The sequence below is a fragment of the Mesocricetus auratus genome, unplaced genomic scaffold, assembly GCF_017639785.1.
Source record: "Mesocricetus auratus isolate SY011 unplaced genomic scaffold, BCM_Maur_2.0 Super-Scaffold_4256, whole genome shotgun sequence".
Taxonomy (NCBI): Eukaryota; Metazoa; Chordata; class Mammalia; order Rodentia; family Cricetidae; genus Mesocricetus; species Mesocricetus auratus.
The window spans coordinates 50,102,669-50,124,417 of record NW_024429182.1 but is presented as its reverse complement, the minus strand read 5'-3'; the positions used below and the strand labels follow the sequence as shown (position 1 = coordinate 50,124,417).

The following is a 21,749-nucleotide window of genomic DNA, read 5'->3' as shown; positions in this document are numbered from 1 at the left end:
TCAAGGCCATCCTGATGTGCAGACTGAGTTTCTGGACAGGCTCTAAACCTACAGAGAAACCCTGTCTCAAAAAAAAAAAAAAAAAAGAAAAAAAAAGAAAAAAGAGAAAAAGGAAAGGAAAACAAGTTGAGGGGATGGATTTCTTCAGTGGTAGCCATCTTTGAGAGCTGTGAGAGTTCCAGCAGGTGAGGTAGCAGGTGGGCTACATGGGGGCTTCCTATTTCAAGCACAAAAGTAGCTACAAGAAAGAAAGAAAGGAAGGACAAAAAGAAAGAAAACCCCTCCTTGGACTATTTTGATGGGTTCACTGTGCAGCTCAGGACTGCCTGAAACTCACTATATTGACCAGGATGGCTTTTAACTCACAGAGCTCTGCCTGCCTCTGCCTCTGCTTCCCAAATGCTGGAATTAAAAGTGCATACCCCTTACACCTGGGTTTAGTTCCAGGCTGTCCGAACGACATAGTTCAGGCTGGCCTTGAAGCTCTGATGTTCTGTCTTCTGCACTTTTTTTTTTTTTCTCGAGACAAGGTTTCCCTGTGTAGCTTTGTAGGCTGTCCTGGAACTAGCTCCGTAGACCAGGCTGGCCTCGAACTCAGAGATCCGCCTGCTGGGATTAAAGGCTTGCGCCACCACAGCCCGGTATCTTCGGCACTTCTGAGAGTGTGGTTTACTGCTCACTGTTTCGGCAGAGCCTGGTGTAGACCTGGGCCTACATGTCACACACCTGTTTATCGTATCTCTCCCGAGAATTCTGTCTCAGGAACGCACTGTTTACTCCCGCACACACTGAGCAGGGGCTAACCTCGCGCCCAAAGCAGGGGCGTAATCTCCCTACGGAAACAGGTGCGTGAAGAAAGTCAGCCAATCCTGAGGGCGCAGGAGCAAAGAAGGCGGGATGAGGAAGAAAAGTTTAGGACAGGAGCAACAACCAATCGTGAGCCTCGACGCCTGAACGATGGCAGAGACTGCCCATTTGGAGAAGTCGGTTACGGAGGGGCGGGGGTAGTGCACGGTGAGCCAATCCACGACGAGAGAGGGCAAGCTTGAGCCAATTAGGACAGCGAAGGTGGGAAGGGGCGGAGCTTTCCTGGTGGCTGCTAGGTCGTGGATGAGGGCTCAGCTTTCTCTGCTAGTTCCTACGCTAGGAGTCCTTATCCCTGGAATGCGAGAGGGAGAAGCGCAGGAAGTTCCGGGACCAGGGAGAGAAACCACCACCCGGGAAAGCTTGGGCGCGAAAGGCAGTCCTAGTTGGAAGAGTCACTGGAAGGCACCGGCGGGGACCGAGGAAGCAGAGGCTGGTTAGGGGCGGGACTTCCGGGGGCAGGGCTTTTTTTCGAATAGGGGCGGGGACGATCCCTAAGGTTAGGTGTAGGGGGCGGAGCTAACAGGGCTTTGGGTGTGACCTGGGAGAAAGCAGGACTCTTAACTGCAACTTGGTTTGGGGGCGGGATATGTTGCTAGAGGCCTTAGGTGGCAAGCCCTAGGTAAGGGCTCATGTGGAGGTTCCTGTGGAAGCCACCTGCCCTAACTCACTGTCCTTTCTTCCCAGGAAGTCACTGTTGGGGAACTTTCTTGGGCACCCTTCCCTTCTTGGGGTGCTATGGAGTTTCCAGAACACAGTCAGCAGCTGCTTCAGAGCCTGCGGGAGCAACGGTCCCAGGGTTTCCTTTGTGACTGCACTGTGATGGTTGGTAGCACCCAGTTCTTGGCCCATCGGGCTGTGCTGGCGTCCTGCAGCCCATTCTTTCAGCTTTTCTACAAGGAGCGGGAATTGGACAAGAGGGATCTGGTGTGTATTCACAACGAGATTGTCACGGCCCCAGCCTTTGGGTTACTTCTGGACTTTATGTATGCTGGCCAGCTGGCCCTTAGGGGCGATACCCCCTTAGAAGATGTGCTGGCAGCTGCCAGCTACCTGCACATGAATGACATCGTTAAGGTGTGTAAACAACGGTTGCAAGCCCGGGCTCTGGCAGAGGCAGACAGTACCAAAAAGGAGGAGGAGAACAACCCTGCTAGTATGGACTTTTTGTCAGGCAGTTCTCGGGGCCCCCAGCCTTTACTGGCATCTGTTGAGCCGTCAGCCCGCTGGAGCAAAGAGGAATGGAAGGCTCCAGCCACTCCCTTACCTATTGCTCACTGTGCAGATGAGCCACCAGTGTCTGGTGGTGCTGACACTACACAGCCTAGCATGGAAGTTGACTCACCACATCTGCGGGCACCTCCCCCACCAGTGGCTGATGTCTCTGCCTCTCTTGCCAGCCCCAGTAGCTCTACAGAGACCATTCCTGTAAACTATTTCTCTTCTGGCCTTCCAGCAGTTTCAGTGGAGCCCCTGACTCCTCTTGATGTGGTTCCTGAGAGTCTGAGGGTGGTGGAACCAAGGGATACTGGAGGACCATTGCAAGGCTTCTACCCTCCAGCTCCAGCCCCGCCCCCAGCTCCAGCCCCAGTAGAAGCCGAGCTGGTCCAGGTGAAAGTGGAAGCTATTGTGATCTCTGATGAAGAGACTGACCTGTCAGAGGAACAGCCTCAGGGACCCGAAGGACTGTTCCCATCTGGAGGTGCCATGTATGGGGGACAGCCCTCACAGCCGGACACTTTTGAGGAGCCAGGGGCAACGGGACTAGAGGAGGTGGGGCCAAGTGACCATTTCCTGCCTGCAGAATCTCATCTACCATACCATCTGCTGCCAGGTTCAGGGCAATACCATCGCGGGCTGGTGACGTCACCCCTGCCCGCACCACCAGCCCTGCTTGAGCCACTTTACCCTCCTGCTGAGTACGAAGCAGCTCCAGGGAGCTTTGGGGCTTTTACAGAGGATGTCCCCACCTGCAAGACATGTGGAAAGACCTTCTCCTGTTCTTACACACTCCGGCGACACGCCACAGTGCACACTCGAGAGCGACCCTACGAATGCCGCTATTGTCTGCGCAGCTACACACAGTCAGGGGACCTCTACCGCCACATCCGTAAGGCACACAATGAGGACCTGGCCAAACGAAGCAAACCAGACCCCGAAGCTAGCTCCATTCTGGGAGTGCAGCCCCTGGCTGGCTCCCAGACGGCAGAGAGACAGAGCACTGGGGGTGGGGGACCACCCAAAGATTTCCTACTTGGTCCCAAAAATTAACATCTGGGAGCATGAACTGATGCCAGGCTTGCTCTTACTATTGTTAGATGGCCAAAGAGAAGGCTGGAGGCATCTCATCATTCCTGCGGGGCAGCAAGAATGAAGGTTCTTCCCAAGGTGAAGGTGTCTATACCCTTTTCTTTGCTTAGCCAGATAAGCACTCCTTAAGGGGCAGAGCAGGTCAGCGAGGATTCTCCAAGGGCATTGGGCATTTTCTTGAGGTGTAACTGCTCCTCATTACACATTCTGGAACATAAAACTAGCAGTGAAATTATCCCTTTGAACTGGTGTTGGCTGGTTTCTTCCACAAGTCTGTATTCGTTCATGGCTGCCTGATAGTTCTTTTATTTGACACCTGCACTGGGTAAGCATGTGGGTCCGATTGCTCATCAGGCAAAAAGTGAAGCAGGGAGAGGGCAGCATAGACTTATGTAGGAAATGAATACAAATAGGGAATTTTACACGTGGTTTACTGTAGTTGAACTTGTGTGCTCTGGGCTATATTGGACACTTTGTATACTCATTTAATCCTCGACAACTTCGTGGAAGCATTAGCCCGAACCACACCAAATACAAAGAAACTTGAGACTCAGGACTCATTCATTTGTTCAGGGTCATAGAGCTGGTTAAGGAAAAAACTGGGATTTGAACTTGGCTTGTAACTCCAGATAATATTCATAATGGAATCATACAGGTTCATAACAATGTTCAAATCAGGTAATTAACCAACAACTAGAAGTTGATTTCTTTCTTCCTTCTTTTTTTTTTTTAAAGATTTATTTATTTGCCATGAAGTGGAGGCTCACGCCTTTAATCCCAGCACTGGGAAGCAGAGTCAGACCTCTGAGTTCCAGGAGAGCCAGTGCTACACAGAGAAACCCTGTTTCTTTTTTTTTTTTTTTTTTGGTTTTACAAGACAGGGTTTCCTATTTTGGAGGCTGTCGGTCCAGCCTGGCCTCGAACTCACAGAAACCTCTGCCTCCCGAGTGCTGGGATTAAAGGCATGCGCCACCAACGCCCGGCGGGAGAAACCCTGTTTGTAAAAACAAAACAAAAAATGTATTCTTTTATGTGTGTGGGTTTTTGGCTACATGTATGTCTGTGTACCACATGCACGCCTGTTATCTGTTAAGGCTACAAGAGGACATCGGACGCTCGGGAACTGGAGTTGTGGATGGTTGTGAACCACCATGTGGGTACGGGGGATTGAACCTGGGTCCTCTTGAAGAGCAGCAGGTGATCATAACTGCTGAGCCACCTCTCCAGTCACAAAGGTTTTCTTATTCTTTTTTTTGTTTGTTTTTTTGAGGCAGGGTTTCTCTGTAACTTTGGAGGCTGTCCTGGAACTCACTTTGTAGACCAGGCTGGCCTTGAACTCACAGAGATCTGCCTGCCTCTGCCTCCCGAGTGCTGGGATTAAAGGCGTTCGCCACCAACGCCCGGCTTTTCTTATTCTTTTGAGTGTGTGGCTTTGTTCCCTTATCTTGTCTCCTCTTCATCGTTGGACCTAGAAAGATCTTTGGGTATTTTGACAACAGATACTGCATTGATAACTTGACCTTTTTGCCATTTTATGAGTTTGAATTGAAGTGTCTGAAGATGAGAAACTGGTGAGAGAAAACAGTATGCCCTGTGGAGAGGGACTTTTAGGGGAGCTGAGAACCTGAGGAGGTATTGACATGACAGCTGCTTGGGAAAGCTAAAGCAGGAAACCCCATGAGGTCTAATCTTAGACCTTTACTTCCAAATTGTGTTGCTGGGGACTGATAGCTTATGTAGCCTGAGATCCTAGGTTTGGTCCCTTGCACTCAAAATTGTGATAACAGCAGCCTAAAGAGCTTAAAGTACTCACTAAAGTTATATAGGTAGTTACTGGTAATAGAGATTGTAAAAAATGAGTTTCAAGTATTGAGACGGGATGTAGGGAAAGAGCTCAATGTAAATGAAGTAACTTTCCAGGCTGTGGTGCTCTATGAACAAGCCCTCTCTTGGCATGCAAGGACCTAAATGCAAATCAGGCAGGAAGGAAAACTGAAAAGGGTCAAAATAAAAGCGGGCTTTCTTGACTTCTTTGCCCTCTTTTGGGGTCTCTGTGTCACACCCAAGACTGTAAGCTCTCCGTACTGAGTGATTGACGTTTTTTGAGATAGAAGACTGAGCTAACAATGAAGATTTGGCCAAAGAAAGCTCTCTTGATGAGGCATTATGGGAAGCAAGAGTTTATTTTTTATTTTGTTTTGCTGCTGAGAAAATTCTAAAGCCGAGTACAAGCACAATGGCAGCTACCTATAGTCCTAGCTACTTGGCAGCTGAAGAAAGCTAATCTAAGTGAAAAAGGAAGATCCTGTCTTCCCTACACTCCTTTTCCTCCCTTCCTCTCTTCCTGCCTTCTCTTTTGGAGACAGGGTCTCTTGTAGCCCAGTCTGGCCATGAACTTGCTAAGTAGCTGAGGATGACTTTGCCCTCCTTCCTGATCCACTTGCCTCCAGCCCCAAGTTCTGATGTTATAGGCATATACAATTATGGCTGCCTCCTCGGTTGTTTGAGACAGGGTCTTGCTTTGTACAACAGACTAGCCTAAAACTCTAGATCTTCTGCCTAAGCCTTATCAGTACTGGATGTACAACAAGGTCCAGCTCACATTGTTTATATTGAGTAACTGCTTATCTTCCAATTTTATTTGTGAAAACGTACTATTGCCTTAATTCCTCCAAGAAAGAGCAAGAAATAATAAAAATAGTAAAAGCTATTGTAGGTGAGTGTGGCACCTTTTCCAGTCTTTCCAGTAGCAAATATCAAAATGCCTGTAAGAACCAGTTCCCTTCAAAAGAGTGATTTTATAGGTTTTGATTTCTCAATTTAAAAAAGTATTGGGAGGTGGTTTGGAAAAAAAAAATGTTGCCTTAGCATATCAGTCCCTCAAAGTGAGGAGCAATGTCCTTACTGAGCTGATACAGATTCTCTAAACGGTCTGAGTAACAGTCACTACTGGGCTGGTCAGGTCACAGCCTTCAGTGAGCCAGGGTTTAATTCAGAACAAGAGTATGTGCCTAGTGCGACACCTGGATCATTCCTAGCACAGAAGGAGAAAGAAATGGAACCCATAAATAAGTAAATTCACCTCCATTTTTTAAAGGAGAGTGGCACTTGCCAGTAGTTCTAGCTACTTGGAAGGCTTAGGCAGAAGGCCCACTTGAACTCAATAGATTAGGCTAGACTGGGCAGAACCACTGTGTAAAGAATACAGCTCATGCCAGGCGTTAGTGGTGCACCCCTTTAATCCCAGCACTCTGGAGGCAGAGGCAGGAGGATCTCTGTGAGTTCCAGGACAGCCTGGTCTACAGAGTGAGTTCCAGGACAGCCTCCGAAGCTACAGAGAAACCCTGTCTCGAAAAACAAAACAAAAGTAAAACATGCAAGATGACAAAGATTTTAAATTAACCTTCAAAGGCATCACTATACATACCTCTCAAGGGCAGAGTCATGGCAATAGGAACCACAGCAACCAGGTTTTTCAGTGGGACACAGAGTGAGCCTAACTGAGGAGCAGTTTTGACATTTGTACGTGGAAATTTACTAAGAAGAAACTTGAAAGATAAGGGGCCTCCAAATAATCAATTGTGATAACATCTACCATGACAAAATTTTGCCAAACCAGTAGAGGAATTTTTTTCAATCTATTTTTGAGTTTTTAATACATGATCTTGTTCGGTAACCCCATCTAGTCTGAAATTCAGTATATAGCCCAGACTGGCCTCATTGCAATCCTGCCTCAGTTTGAGTGTTGAGATTACAGATATATGCTAGGTTTAGCAATTTAAGAAGCTTGTACAATAAAGAAAATATTTTACTTCTGTCCTTGGACTTGTTAGATTATTTGTAACAAACCTGTTGTACCTTGATGGATGTATTATTTAAAACTATAGTGCACTGGGAGCTTTTGGGATATTATTAATAAAGAGACTGATCCCACCCCAAGAAACATACTTGTTTTATGATTATATGATGGCTAATGAATGACAGGCTTACTATCTCCACTTATTATGGTACAGACCTACTACATGGTCTTAGCCACTAATTAGCACCCTTGACATAGACACAACCCGCAGAGTAAGCAGAGTAACAGAGCAGCCATTTGCTGATGAACCCACAGAAGCAGGACTGCACTAGCTCTGCATTCTGCACCCTCAAGCAACATAGCTTCCCCAGGGTCCTATTATCAGGTGATTCCAAGACTGAGCTTCCTTCCTTTGTGAGGTTCTGAGCTCTGACAAAGTAGAGTGACAGATGAAGAGGAGACTTAGGGTCGATCATGCTTTATTATATTCTTTCAAGAAGACACGGTACTACTGTCTTTCAGAAAAATGAACACACTTCAAAAATGCATCTATTAAAAACTAAAACATGGACAGCCAGGGCTACACAGAGAAAAACTTTGTCCAAAATACAAAAGCCACTTTGGGACTGGCATGTAGGGTACTTGCCTAGCATGTACAAGATAGGTTCAAATTCCTGCAACACACATACATACACACCCAGAAAAAGCTCATTAGCACTTGGGTTCCTTTTTGGCATGAGGACAGAGAGTTATTAAATACTTTTAACTACCTAAGTGCTTAACTCCAGAAGAAATTTTTTTACTTAAAAAAAAAAAAACAAGCCGGGCGTTGGTGGCGCACGCCTTTAATCCCAGCACTCGGGAGGCAGAGGCAGGCGGATCTCTGTGAGTTCGAGGCCAGCCTGGTCTACAGAGCGAGTTCCAGGACAGCCTCCAAAGCCACAGAGAAACCCTGTCTCGAAAAACCAAAAAAAAAAAAAAACAAACAAACAGGGCTTCATATATTCCAAGCATTTACTTCATAAGTTTTATAATAGAACATATTAAACACAAATAAGTTATACTATGTTAATGATCTGAGTATAAGCAATATCAAAATGCAGAAAAGAGCTTGGCAGAGGTGGAACGTGCCTTTTTACTCCCAGAACTCAGGAAGCAGAGGCAGGCAAATCTCTGTATGAGGCCAGCCTGGTCTACAGTTCCATGACAGCCAAGGCTACAGAGGGAAACCCTGTCTTAAAAAACAACAACAGGCCGGGCGTTGGTGACGCACGCCTTTGACCCCAGCACTCGGGAGGCAGAGGCAGGCGGATCTCTGTGAGTTCGAGGCCAGCCTGGTTTACAGAGCGAGTTCCAGGACAGCCTCCAAAACAATACAGAGAAACCCTGTCTCAAAAAAAAAAAAAAAAAAAAAACCCAACAAAAAGAAATAACAAAACAATTTGATCTTACTGTTTAGTTTGTTATTTTGGCAGCACTGGGGAATCAAAACCAAGGCCTTGTCCATGTTAGGCAAGCAATCTACCACTGAGCTACATCTTCAGCCCCAAAATGATTAATGTCAAATCTTTAATGTAAATATACTTGGGCTCAATTTATATTATCTAGTTTCACAATATATATTTCCCACTGGGAAAAACAAAGGCATCTGAGGAAACAGCAAAGGATTCCTTTCTGCCTGTCATTATTATTTTATCCTTTACTGTCCCTCTGTATTTGAACACACATTAATGTTTCTCATTAAATCTATACCACAAATATAGTTGATCCACTCACAGTGGATGAATGCTTCCTAGTCTATTTCTCAAGGCAAATAATATGAATTGCAAGCCATACAAATATACTGGGGGATAAACAACAAAGGATGCAGGTGGTCTAAGTAGCAAAGAGTTTGTGCAGAACAGGAAAAATAGAAATCCACCTGATCAGAGGTAAAGGGTGAATTTCTCTTGCTGAGGCTCAGGTTTCTCTTGATGGGTCTTTAGCAGTCCACTTGAGGTCAAGTGAAAAAGCATCTTTTTTCTTCTTTAACCAAACATGCCCAGATACAGCTGCTTCTCTTTTCTATGATAGTTGCTGAGTTCTGATTGTGTCAACTGGAGATACCGCCGGACATTGGCATCTTCAAAGACAATGAAGAAGGTAATTACAGACAGACCACAATGTCCCAATGGACCAGACAGCACTGTTAACATTCCCAGTTACTTTTGTTCGCTTCAAAATCTGAATGTATCACAATTATTCCATGCAATAATGAGTTCAATTACTTAATGTATCACTGTGAATTATTTGGGGGGGATGGGTAGGGTTCAAGATAGGGTTTCTCTGTGTAACTGTCTTGGCTGTCCTGAAATTCATTCTGTAGACCAGGCTGGCCTCGAACTCAGAGATCTGTCTGCCTCTGCCACCTAAGCACTGGGACCTTTTTTTTTTTTTTTTTTTTTTTTTTGGAGAGTCTTGCATCTCAGGCAGGTTTTGGATTTAATTTGTGCCTGAACACCCAGCTTATAACTATGAAATAAACAAACAAAATCTCTATAAGTTAGAGCTAGGTTTGTTTGCACCTGGCCTCAAATTCATGGTCCTCCTGCCTCCACCTCCCAAGTGTTAGGATTATAGGCATGCGCCACCATGCTTTGCCACCACCTGAGCTACACCCCCAGCCTTTTTAAAATTGACTGTTTTGTTTTTTTCAAGACATTTTCTCTGTGTAACAGCCACGGCTGTCCTGGCACTCACTTTGTAGACCAGGCTGGCCTCAAACTCAGAGATTCACCTGCCTCTGCCTCCCAAGTGTTAGTGAGTTCCAGGACGGCCAGAACTATGTAGAGAGACCCTGTCAAAAATGAAGAAGAAAAAAAAAAAGTAAAAAAATCCAGGCAGGGGTGGTTCATGCCTTTAATCTGAGTACTTAGGAGGCAGAGATAGTGAGTTCAAGGCCCGACTGGTCTACAGAACAAGTTTCAGGACAGCCAGGTTTACACATAGAAACCCTGTTTTGAAAAATAAAAACAATAAACAAACAAAAGAACAAAAGAGAGACACATGTTCAATGCTAAACAACCAACACAGAAATGAGCCTGCCATCTGCTACAGTTTCCTCTCTGTCCTGAAAACCCAGTGCCAAATCCCAAATTCTCCCAGTCAGTGGCTGCTTTTTCTAGGTCACACCTGGAGTTAGCTAAGCTAGAAGGTAAAATAATAGCTAAAGCAAAGGCCAGCTCCTATCTGGAGAGAAGGCTGAACAACCATGATCAAGTTCATTCACTGGGATCCACTAACATACTCTTTAAAAGGTGGGTCCTGTGGCATGCACCAGTAACATCAACACTTGGGAAATAGAGGGGAGGGGATTAGAAGTTCAAAACCAGCCAGTGCTACAAACTGAGTTTGAGACGAGCCTAAGCTACGTGAGACACTGCCTCCAAAATTCTAGAGAGAGAGAGAGAGAGAGAGAGGGAGGGAGGGAGAGAGAGAGAAGAAAAGAAAAAAGTTCCTAAAATCCCCATTATGGTGATACACACCTATCTGAGTACTAAGAAGGCCATGCCATGGCAGGTGAATAGTTCAATGGCAGCTTGGGCAATAGATAGAACTCCAAGCTGGTCAGGGCTATATAGTAAAACTCTGCCCATAAAAACCCAAAATAAATAATTTAAGCTGATAAAGATATGGGTATGTTGCAGAATGTTTATCTATGCAAAGATGTGTTGCATTTTGTTTAACATTGTAAAGATGTGTTGCATTTGTTTATGTTGCAGAATTTGTTTATGATTAAGATGTTTTACCTTGCCCGCTAAAGCATTTGACTGGTCTAATAAAAAGCTGAACTACCACTAGCGAGGGAGGAGGTATATGCAGGACTTCTGGACAGGGAGAGTAAATAAGAGGATGAATTTAGACTAGGAAGAAGAAAGAGATGGCAGGAGCCAGCCTGCCATACACAAGGAAGCAGGAAAATAGGACAAAAGATCCAAGGTAAAATGTCAATGAACAGAAACAGGTTAAGTTAAAAGAGCTAGTGGGACAAGCCTAAGCTAAGGCTGAGCATTCATAATTAATAATAAGTCTCCATGTACTTATTTGGGAGCTGGTTGGTGGCCCAATGAAAATTCCAACTACATGGGTACAACACCTAGTAGATACAATGTTGAGTATGGTTCCCAGCAGTAAAACAATAAAATGGGGAGGGTGACCTTTTACATACACCGAATAAACTGGCTGGGATGTCACAGGGTTAGAACATCTTCAGGGTAGGCACAGGCCCTGAGGTTGATTTACAGCACAGCAATATAAACAGAAACAGGCACAGATATATCATTGACTCACAGAGCTGGTACAGGGAATATAAATACTTAACCCTGTTTAAGCATAAATACTTCTAAGGATACAAACAGAACTAATAGTTGCTTTCCTGTGGAAATAAGAACAAAGGATGAGGTGGTAAACTCTTATCCTACCATTCTTCATTCTTCAGGGAGGCTGGCACTGGGGATGCAGATGCAGGCCACCCTGGATTACAAAGGAGAACCCTGTCTCAAAAGAACAAAACTATAGACCAGCAAAATGTTCCAGTAGGTAAAGGTACTTGCTGTCCAGTCAGACTGACAAGCAGAGGGAGACTCTTCCAGAACCCACATGGTGGAAGGAGACAAGCAGCTTCCATAGGCTGTCCTCTGGACTCTATACAGCTGTGGCGTGCAAATATTCCAACCCTACCACACACAAAACAAGTAGAAAACAAAAACAATGCCAGGCTCATAGTATCTATTTTTTTTAAAGTTAAAAATGGGCTGAAGAGGCGGCTCAGCTGTTAAGAACACTTGCTGCTCCTGCAGAGGACATGGATTCAGTTCTGGCACCCGTATGGGGTCTTGCTACAGACTGCAATTCTAGTTTCAGAGCCTCTAATGAAGGCCTCTTCAGGTCCAAAGGCACCACACAGATGTGTGGTGTACAAGTATACCATAGCACACGGTCCAAGAGCAGAATCATGTGAAGGGAATTCTGAGTGCTTGTGAGGAAACTCCAAGAAAACAAGAAAAGAGTCTTGTGATCTCAATTCTTCTAAACATGGAATTGTTCTTGGAATGTGCTTTCTTGCCTCTCCCAGGTATAAGTTTGCTTCCAATTATTCATTGCAGCTGGCTATCTTTATATGTCTCATGGAAAAAGATGTTTTTGCTTCTCCTTGTGATTGAACATTTTTATTCATGTGATTCTTCTTAACCCTCAGAGTATAAATTGTCTGACGCTCTGAATAAAGTTACCTATTGTATGAGACTTTAGTCCACATCACTTTTAGGCCCACAGTCCCAGGTTCACACCATCAACAAAGAGGTAAGCCATATACAAGTAAAGCACTGGTATACTTAAAAACAAAAAGGTCTTTAAAAAACTAAACTGAAGCTGGGTGATGGTGGCGCACATCTTTAATCCCAGCACTTGGGAGGCAGAGAGAGGTGGATCTCTGTGAATTTGAGGCCAGCCTGGTCTACAAGAGCTAGTTCCAGAACAGGATCCAAAGCTACAGAGAAACCCTGTCTTGAAAAACCAAAGGAGGGTGGGGGAGTAAACTGAATTTATTTGTTCTTCAAGACAGAGTTTCTCAGCTGGGCGTTGGTGGCGCACGCTTTAATCCCAGCACTCGGGAGGCAGAGGCAGACGGATCTCTGCGAGTTCGAGACCAGCCTGGACTACCAAGCGAGTTCCAGGACAGCCCCCAAAGCCACAGAGAAACCCTGTCTCGAAAAACCAAAAAAAAAAAAAAAAAAAAAAAAAAAAGACAGAGTTTCTCTGTGTAATCTTGCCTGTCCTGGAACTTGCTCTTTAGATTAGGCTGGCCTTGAACTCACAGAGATCCACCTGTCTCTGACACCTGAGTGCAGAGATTAAAGGTGTTCATCACCACTGCCCAGCATGATACAGTTTTGTTCTGAGACAGGGTCCCCTGTAGCCCAGATCATCTTCAGATACTATGTAACTAAAGATAACCTTGAACTCTGATCCTCTTGTTTCTACTTGCTACGTGCTGGGATTACAGACATGTTTACCACTACATATGCTTTTATGCAATGCTGGGGATTGAACCCAGAGCTTTGTATTCCTGTTGATTTGTAATAGCTGTACATATTAACAGGTATAAATTCAATACTTGATGTACAGAGTGTGTAATGTCAGACCACAGCGATTAGTGCTGTCATCTCCTTAAACCCCGATTATTTCTTTACACTAACGGAACAATTTTAAATATGCTCACCACCTTAGAGTCCCTCTCACTCACCTTTAGGTTGTCTATTGACGGCAGCTAGCAGGTAGTGCCGAGCCTGGTCATAGTCCTGCAGGTGGAAGAAGGCTACTCCAGCCCGATACAAGGCCTTGGCATTATCAGGTTGTCGTTCTAGGACTTTCTGACTGTATTCCCTTACTCGTTCGTAGTTCACTGGCTCCATCTGGAGGAGACAGGCTAATGGATCAAGTTAAAGGGAGAGAGAAGGAGGGCTTATAGGAGATTCCACCGACCAGTTCAAGGCATTCCCAATACCCACTTTATTCACTAATGCTGAAGTCTCCCATACCCATGCCCTCATCTAGGGACTAGAGATATAAAAGTTGTGACTGACAAGCTGGCTCAGTGGTCAAAGGTTCACGCCACCAAGCTTGAAGATTTGTGTTTGATTCCTGGGAAGGAAAGAACTGATCCCACGAGTTTTCCTCTGACATTCTCAACATGTGTACAATGTCATGCTTGAACACACATAATAAATACATAAAGTTTATTTATTTCATTTTAAGTGTGTGTATATATGTGTATCATATGCATACAGGAGCCCAAGGTGGTCATAAGAGGAGTCAGATGCCCTGGAACTAGAGTTACAGCTGACTGTGAGCTGCTATATGGTCCTGAACCAAACCCAAGTCCACTACAAGAGCAGCAAGCACTTTTAACTGGTAAGCCATCTCTCCAGTCTCCATACTTTAATTTTTTTATTCAAAACTCTCTCAAGCATTGCATGGTAGTACATATCTATAATCCTATCATTTGCAAGTTAGAGGCAGGAGGAGGAGGAACCCAAGATCATCCTCAGTGTGGTGGTTTGATTACGAATGGCTTTCTTAGGCCCACATATGTGAATGTTTAGTCACCAGACAGTAGTGCTATTTGAGGATTAGGAGGTGTGGCCTTGTTGGAGGAGGTGTGTCACTGGATGTGGACTTTGAGTCTTTAAAAACCCATGTCAGGCCCATTTCTCACGTTTCCTGCATTCCATGGGATCAGGATATAGCCCTCAGCTAGTGCTTCAATGCCCTGCAGGCCACCATGCTCCTGCCATGATGATAATGGACTAAGCCTCTGAAATTGTAAGCCAGCCTCCAATTAGATGCTTTCCTTTTTAAGAATTACCTTGCCATGATGGGCGGTGGTGGCGCACGCCTTTGACCCCAGTACTCGGGAGGTAGAAAACAGGTGGATCTCTGTGAGTCAGAGGCTACCCTGGTCTACAAAGCAAGTTCCAGGACAGCCAGGGCTGTTACACAGAGAAACCCTGTTCTTGAACAAACAAACATACAGAATAAAAAAAAAAGAATTACCATGGTTAGGATGTCTTTTCATGCAATAGAACAGTAACTAACACTTGACTACATAGGGAACTCAAGGTCTACAGAGCGAGTTCCAGGACAGCCTCCAAAGCCACAGAGAAACCCTGTCTCGAAAAACAAACAAACAAACAAACAAAAAAAAGAGTTGTGGTGGGAGCCGGGCGTTGGTGGCGCATGCCTTTAATTCCAGCACTCGGGAGGCAGAGGCAGGTGGATCTCTGTGAGTTCGAGGCCAGCCTGGTCTACAAAGTGAGTTCCAGGACAGCCTCCAAAGCCACAGAGAAACCCTGTCTCAAAAAACCAAAAAAAAAAAAAAAAAAAGAGTTGTGGTGGGGGCTGGAGACATGGCTCAGTGGTTAACAGCACCTCTTTGTTCTTCCAGAGAACTGGGGTTCAATTCCCAGCACCCACATGGCAGCTTACAACTGTCTGTAACTCCAGGATCCACTGCCCTCACACAGACATATATGTACGCAAAACATCAATGCACACAAAATAAAAATAAATAGTTAAAAAAAAAAAAGCATTGTGGTGGTCATGGTGTCTCTTCACGGCAGTTGAACACTAAGACAGTCAAGTTCTCACGTTGTAGCTCAGGCAGTTCTAAAATAGTCTGTAGCCCAGATGGCCTCAAACTACAGTTATTCCTCCTGCCCCAGGTTCCCAAGTACTGGGATTACCTTTGTGTCACCATAGCAACCTCATTTCCAAAGATATGATATTAATTCATTATTCTTTTGGCTGACTAATGGAAGCAATGTTCAAGACAGTGTTTTGACTTAAAGAAGAGTTGTAGCTCAGTAAACTGATTGATTGCCTGGCACACTTGAGACACTTGAGTTCAGTCCCCAGCACCACCAAAAATAAAAGTCCAGGAGGTGGAGAGATGGCTCAGTACTTAAGAGCACCCAGTTTGCTTTCAAGTACCAACACTGGATGGCTCATGGCCACCTGTAACTACAGCTCCAGGGAACTTGATGCACATACCCATAGAAACACACACAGAGACACATAATTAAAAGCAAAATAAATAGCCTGGTGTGGTGGTGCACACCTTTAGTCCCAGCTCTCAGGAGGCAGACACAGGCAGATCTCTGAGTTCGAGGCCAGCTTGGTCTACAGAGCGAGTTCCAGGATAGCCAGGGAGACACAGAAAACCCTATCTTGAAACCCTACCCCCCTACATAAATAAAGAAACAAAAAATATTTTTAGTAAAAAAAGGGAAAGTTATATCCTATTTCACGGATACTGGAATTAAATACATTAAAATTAAATCATGCTCAGATGGCCAAGATTCAGATAGAATGAAGCCAATAACAAGTTTGGACTATGCTTGCATTCCTGCTGCAACACCAGCACACCAAAGCAGGCTTTACATGAGGTATTCTCCACAGGTCGATTACTCCAGCGTTTTAGCTTCAATATTTCAACTGATAACTATTTACCTAGCTATGCTCAAACATTAAACTAAGGAGTGAAAATAACAAGGAAGGCACCTTAATGAATATTTTAATATATATATATATATATATATATATATATATATATAGAGTATTTTGCCTCTATTTATGTATGTGAACCGTCTGTATGCCTGGTGCCTGAGAGGTGAGAAGGGGGTGTTGTATCCCTTAGGGCTGGAGTTACAGATGGTTGTAAATCACCATGAGGGTGCTGGGAATTAAATTCTGATCCTCTGCTGCAGTAGCCAGTGTTCCTAACTATTGGGCCATCACTCTAGTCTTGTTTATTCTAAATAATCCCCCCCTCCCAGTTTGATGGGAGATGTGCTGAAACAGATTTCAAGAAAAATACCTTTCAGTAATGCTGGTCATTATGGGGTGGGGGTTTGACTGAGGTAGGAGACTCAGCAACAACCCATAAAACAAGAGGAAATTCCCTTTCTCGCCCTCCCTCTCCCTCTCTCTCTCTCTCTCTCTCGGCTTTTTAAGACAGGGTTTCTCTGTGTAACAGTCCTGGCTGTTCTGGAACTCCCTCAGTATGACCAGGCTAGCCTTGAACTCAGAGATCCCCCTCCTCTGCCTCCTGAGTGCTGGGACTAAAGGCGTGCACCACCACCAGGTGGAAATTCCTTTTATAGACTTTAGGAGGCAGAGATCTTTGAAGTTAGAGAAGGATCTGAGTTTAACAGCTTAGTAAATGATACAGACACAAAGCACTAGATCCTATTGGGCCCCAGCTATGAGGTAGGGTTTTAGCAGCTTAGGGAAAGTACTCTAGGATATAAGGCTTGACTGATCTCCACTGGGGCAACAACTGAGATCAAGCAATGATTAGATAATGCCTCGGCCTCCCTAAGTGGGAGGAATGTACAAACAAATGAAATTTTAAAGATACTTTGAAGATGTGAGTTCCAGGCTGGGCTGGACCGACAGCCTCCAAAACAATACAGAGAAACCCTGTCTCGTAAAACAAACAAACAAAAAAAGATACTTTGAAGAAAACCAAACTGTTGGAGGATGAAAAGGTGAAACTGTTTCTTAGTTATGGAAGGGCTCTCTAAGAAAGTAAATTTTATTATTCTTGTTTTTTGAGATAAGATAGTTCTCTGTGTAGCCCCTGTGACCTTGGAACTCGCTCTGTAGACCAGGCTGGCCTCGAACTCACAGAGATCCACCTGCCTCTGCCTCCCAAGTGCTGGGATTAAAGGCGGGCACCACCAACCCCCGACTAAAAATTTCTTTTTCTTTCTTTCTTTTTTGCTTCCATGCTTCCAAGTCTTTAAAGGAGGAACTATGCTGTGAGAGTTGTGTATGTGGAGGATCAGAATATGTTAGGTGCTCCAGGCCAGGGTGGATTTTCTCTTAAATGTGCCAACCCTGAGAGTTTTTGGGTAGTGACATTATTTGACTTCTTTATCTGTAAAAATGAGGATTATTATGAAGTATCTATCAAAATTAAAGATGGTAAAGATGAGAAAAGCTGTAAATAAACTGTCAAATATATCATGAGTATTTAATAAATGAATACTGTTAATTCAGTAAAAAATTTTTTTGTTCTGAGATAAGGTCTTACTATATTATATAGCCCCATGCTGGCCTCAACGTGTGATTCTCCCTGCTAAGGAATGGCTGAGAGTATAGCATGTGTCACCACACATAGTTTCTCAAAGGGTCTTTATGAGGCCCCTGTGAAGCATTTCCAGAGCATCTAGATGCTAAGAAGCCTCCACTTGCTACAACTGAGAAGTCAAGACATTTATTATAAGCAACCATCTGTGAAACTCCTGTTTCTTTGATTTTGGCCAATTCCTTAGTACTTTTTCTATTTTTTTAATAGAGCATAGTATCTTGCAATAAGAATTTATGTTCTGGGAATTAAGACTGTTTGCCTGGATATAATTTTAAATCCACTTGTTGTTAGATTAGTTCTAGTTTCCTTAGACTGGAAGAAGTGTTGTGACACCATAGATCAATGTGCATTGACCTAAGCAGCATCTGTCATTACATATCATACATGTCACATTTATGAATCCTATATAGCCACCCTTTCTCAAATGAGCATCCCAGGACTGTATCTACTCCCGTTCTCCAGTTATTCTTACTTGTTTGAAGCAGGGTTTTACCAGACATCGCAGGCTAGCCTGGACCTCAGACTGAAAGTGTTTAGTGCTGATATTGCAGGTTAGTGGCACAGCTTTAGCAGCCACTCTTCTACCTGGACGTCTGCAGTGCTGGGATTACAGGTATAAAGCACCAGGCTATCTCACTTAATCTCCTTCCGAGTACTTATTGCCTGGCATACGGTGTTATTTTCTTAGTTTTGTGAACATAGGGATTGTTATCTGTAGTGTTATACTGCTAATCCTCAGCATTTAATAACTGTTGATCAGAGTTAATTTAAGCAGCTACTGTGAGTGATGGACTATGCACTCTGGAGGCAGAGGCAGGCATATATGCGGTCATCTAAGCTAGCCAGGGCAACTCAGACCTGTTACAAAAACAAGCAAAACACTACCATAACTACTATTATTTGAGTCCAAAAGTATTGCTGGACACACTGGAAAAAATACCAATAACTTATCATAACTAATAAGTACTGTAATTTCAAAAATTCTTAATGCTGATATTGCAGGTTAGTAGCACAGCTTTTGGTTATCGTGTGCAAGGCCCTGAGTTCCACAGTTCCACTCCAACACCGTATGTATGTGTACATGCAATATGTGTCTCTGTATGTATATACATATTTAAGTTTATAGGTATAAAGTTAAAGAGTGTTCGGGCTGGAGAGATGGCTCAGAGGTTAAGAGCACTGACTGCTCTTCCAGAGGTCTTGAGTTCAATTCCCAGCAACCACATGGTGGCTGACAACCATCTACAATTCAATCTGGTGTATATGTAATTAATAAATAAAAAAATATTTAAAAAAAGTTAAAGAGTGTTCTATAATATATGTGTATCTATATGTATATTTGCTTGCTTGTCTGTTTATTTGAGATGGGGTCTCCCTATGAAGCTCTGGCTCTTCTGGTACTTACTATATAGACCAAGCTGGCCTCAAACTTACAGAGATCACAAAAATATTTTTAAAATAAACAGCCAGATGGATGTGGTGGCTGGCACCTATAATATCAGCACTTGGGAGCCAGAGGCATAAAACTGCCAGGAGTTTGGAGCCAGGTTGGGTTAAATACTGCATCTCAAGAAAAACAAAAATAATTTAAAAAAGCAACCAGTAGGAAATGTAAAAGCTCCTGATAATATATATAGCCTCAGTTTTCACTATACTGTAAGTTAATTAGTTCTAAGTTTGATTTGTCTATCATAGAAAACAATAAAAGGCCTCTTATCAATTAGGTTAATCCTAGCAGAACTGTCCTATCTTCATACAAAGCCATCTGGAAATGCAAGATACTAGTTATCCAATGTCCTTGATTTCTACAAAAAAAATTATGCAATCAAACACAAGTAATCTACACTATCTAGAGCCAGTAACTTGTTTCACAAATGTTAAATTTCCTTTAGACAAAGGCACTTTTTTTCTACAGAAGGCAAAATGTTCTAAAGTGAGCAACATTCCTCCAGATAAATCCACTGGCAGTCCCGCCCTAGATCCACTAGAGCAAGTTTCTGGAGTTAGGGCCTAGGACGTTGTATTTTCACAAACTCCAAATGAGGTTTGAAAAATTCTGCCTGCTTAAAAGTTCTCAACAGATTGGAAACAGATTTCAATTCATTGCCGATGACAGTGAAGATCGTATTTTTCTTCTGGTGTTCATAGGGTTCGATGGTGCTGTCTTTTTTGTTTGTTTCACCTTGTTTATTGAAACAGGGCTTTTCTGTGTAGCCCTGGCTGTCCTGGATCTCACTCTGTAGACTAGGGTGGCCTCGAACTCCCAAGATCCACCTGCCTCTGCCTCCGGGGTGCTGAGACTAAAGGCGTGCGCCACCTCTGCTGTGCTCGACGGTCACGTCTTGACGTTCCACCCACCCTCCTGCCCCTGCTCTTACCCGCGAGGTTGTTGTAGCAGTCGGTCTGGGTGGTGTGCAGTATGTTTTCTTGCTCTGACGTGAGAGCTGGGCCCTCAGGTCCTAGGTTGGGTATCGGGGATGGCAGACTTGGATCCAGGCCCCGCAGCTGAAGAAGAGCTCGATGGTACCTACTAACAGCATCTCGGTACTTCCCTTCCCGGTAGCGCTGGTTCCCCTCCTCCTTGAACAGCTGAGCCTCCTGCAGGCGCTTCTCCATGACTGTTAGAATTGCTAAACGAAAGATCAAAAGAGGCCGTGGTGTTGGGATCAAAATTATTGGTCTGGGAAGTCTATTTTTGTAAGCAAAAAAATCACTCTCCTTTAAGAGGATTTGAGTTTTTATATTTTTATTACAGTTCTATCTCTCCTGTTTTTAGTTTCCAGAAGTTCCGCAACAAAAGGAATAATGTGAAGGTAGTGAAGCCATAGACCAAATGATTTCCAAAAGAAGAGTCCTGGCGTGAGTATAGACTCTAAAAGATTTAAAGGCCAGCTAAACATCCCAAGTGTTTGACCGCCCGCAAAATTCGTTTCCTTTTCACTGAGACACACCCCCTGACCTGGAAGAAGATGGAGTAGGCGGGAACAACTGAAACAAGTCAAAAAGGCTTCACTCCTTCCCAAGCTCTTTATTTGTCCTTATTCAACAAGCATTTGTCGATGTCTCTGCTGTTAATTAAGGGATCGAAGTAAATGAGGCCTGAGCCTCCAGTCTGCAGGCGAGACAGAAGATGCCATAGGCACCGGCAAGCACAACAACCGCAAGACTACAGTGGCCAAGCCCGGAAGTTTCCTCCAGGTATTCAGTTTAAGAGCCGGAGCAACGAGAGTAAAAGAGCCGGCTTCCCAGCAGTTTAGCATCTAATAGGGGCGCGCGCATTGCGTCACACTACCCAATCAGAAACGAGTCCAGAAAAGTAATCCCGCAGAAATGACCCCGCCTTCCCAGCGGATCAACCCGGAAAAAAAAAATTCCCGGCCACTTCTCCAATAAGAAAAAAAGCCGCACGATATCAGATGACCAATCAGAGCAACAGACTACGATTCAAGATGGCCAATGAGAGAGGCTAAGGGCGGGGCTGGAGCTTCTGTTGCTGGGTAGAAGTTTGAGCACAGAAAAAGGCCCGGGCATGGCTCGCCCTTGCTGAAAAACCCTTTTGCCTACGGGCTACGAAAACAAGTGCTCTGCAGCAGCCAGCCCTCCGGCTTGTCTTCGTCTATTACTTTCAGAAGACGCAGTGAAAGAATAAGGAAGAGAGAACAACAAGTAAGACCTAGGGTGCCTCGGCAACTGGGAGCGAGCAGGAAATAAGAGTATTGACAGGACGGGCGGGGCTCTGGTGCGACTGCGCAGAGCCTACAACTGAAGTACCGACAGAGGAGCGCACACACGCTTCCGTGCTACGAGGCACTTGAGCCGCAGCCAGCCTTGCCGGCGCAGGTTCCGTGCGGCTGCGCAGTCGCGACGCCTCCGCTGATTGGCCCGGATCTCTGAGAGGGAGGGAGAAGTGAGGGAACTCCGTCGTCCTCGGCGCGCACTCGCCTGCGGTCGAGAACCGACTTTCTGTCAGGCTGCTTCTCACTCCCTTGTTTTGGGCTCAGTGAGCCGAAAGGGGCAGGGCAGAAGGAAGGCGACGCACACACGCCGCTGGAACAGCGCGGCTTCTGCCGCTGCCTGCGTGCG

At 44.7% G+C, this 21,749-nt stretch overlaps 2 protein-coding genes and 1 long non-coding RNA gene across 3 annotated transcripts; 2 read left to right on the top strand and 1 right to left on the bottom strand.

Annotated features, from left to right (window-relative positions):
- Positions 1 to 1,077: 1,077 nt before the first annotated feature.
- Zbtb3 (zinc finger and BTB domain containing 3) lies at positions 1,078 to 3,409 on the top strand. The gene is made up of 2 exons (XM_005063871.4): positions 1,078 to 1,300; positions 1,552 to 3,409. Exon 2 carries the CDS (start codon positions 1,603 to 1,605, stop codon positions 3,133 to 3,135), a length of 1,533 nt encoding a protein of 510 aa, XP_005063928.1. The 5' UTR covers positions 1,078 to 1,300; positions 1,552 to 1,602; the 3' UTR covers positions 3,136 to 3,409.
- A 5,569-nt stretch (positions 3,410 to 8,978) lies between these two features.
- Positions 8,979 to 15,017, top strand: LOC121141221. Its single transcript, XR_005878090.1, has 3 exons — positions 8,979 to 9,115; positions 13,801 to 13,924; positions 14,958 to 15,017. It is a non-coding gene; the product is annotated as an uncharacterized LOC121141221 (long non-coding RNA).
- Ttc9c (tetratricopeptide repeat domain 9C) lies at positions 9,000 to 21,744 on the bottom strand. The gene is made up of 4 exons (XM_013113573.3): positions 20,626 to 21,744; positions 20,045 to 20,296; positions 13,257 to 13,439; positions 9,000 to 9,095 (listed from the first exon to the last, which is right to left on the bottom strand). Exons 2-4 carry the CDS (start codon positions 20,280 to 20,282, stop codon positions 9,001 to 9,003), a joined length of 516 nt encoding a protein of 171 aa, XP_012969027.1. The 5' UTR covers positions 20,283 to 20,296; positions 20,626 to 21,744; the 3' UTR covers position 9,000.
- Between the last annotated feature and the right edge of the window lie 5 nt (positions 21,745 to 21,749).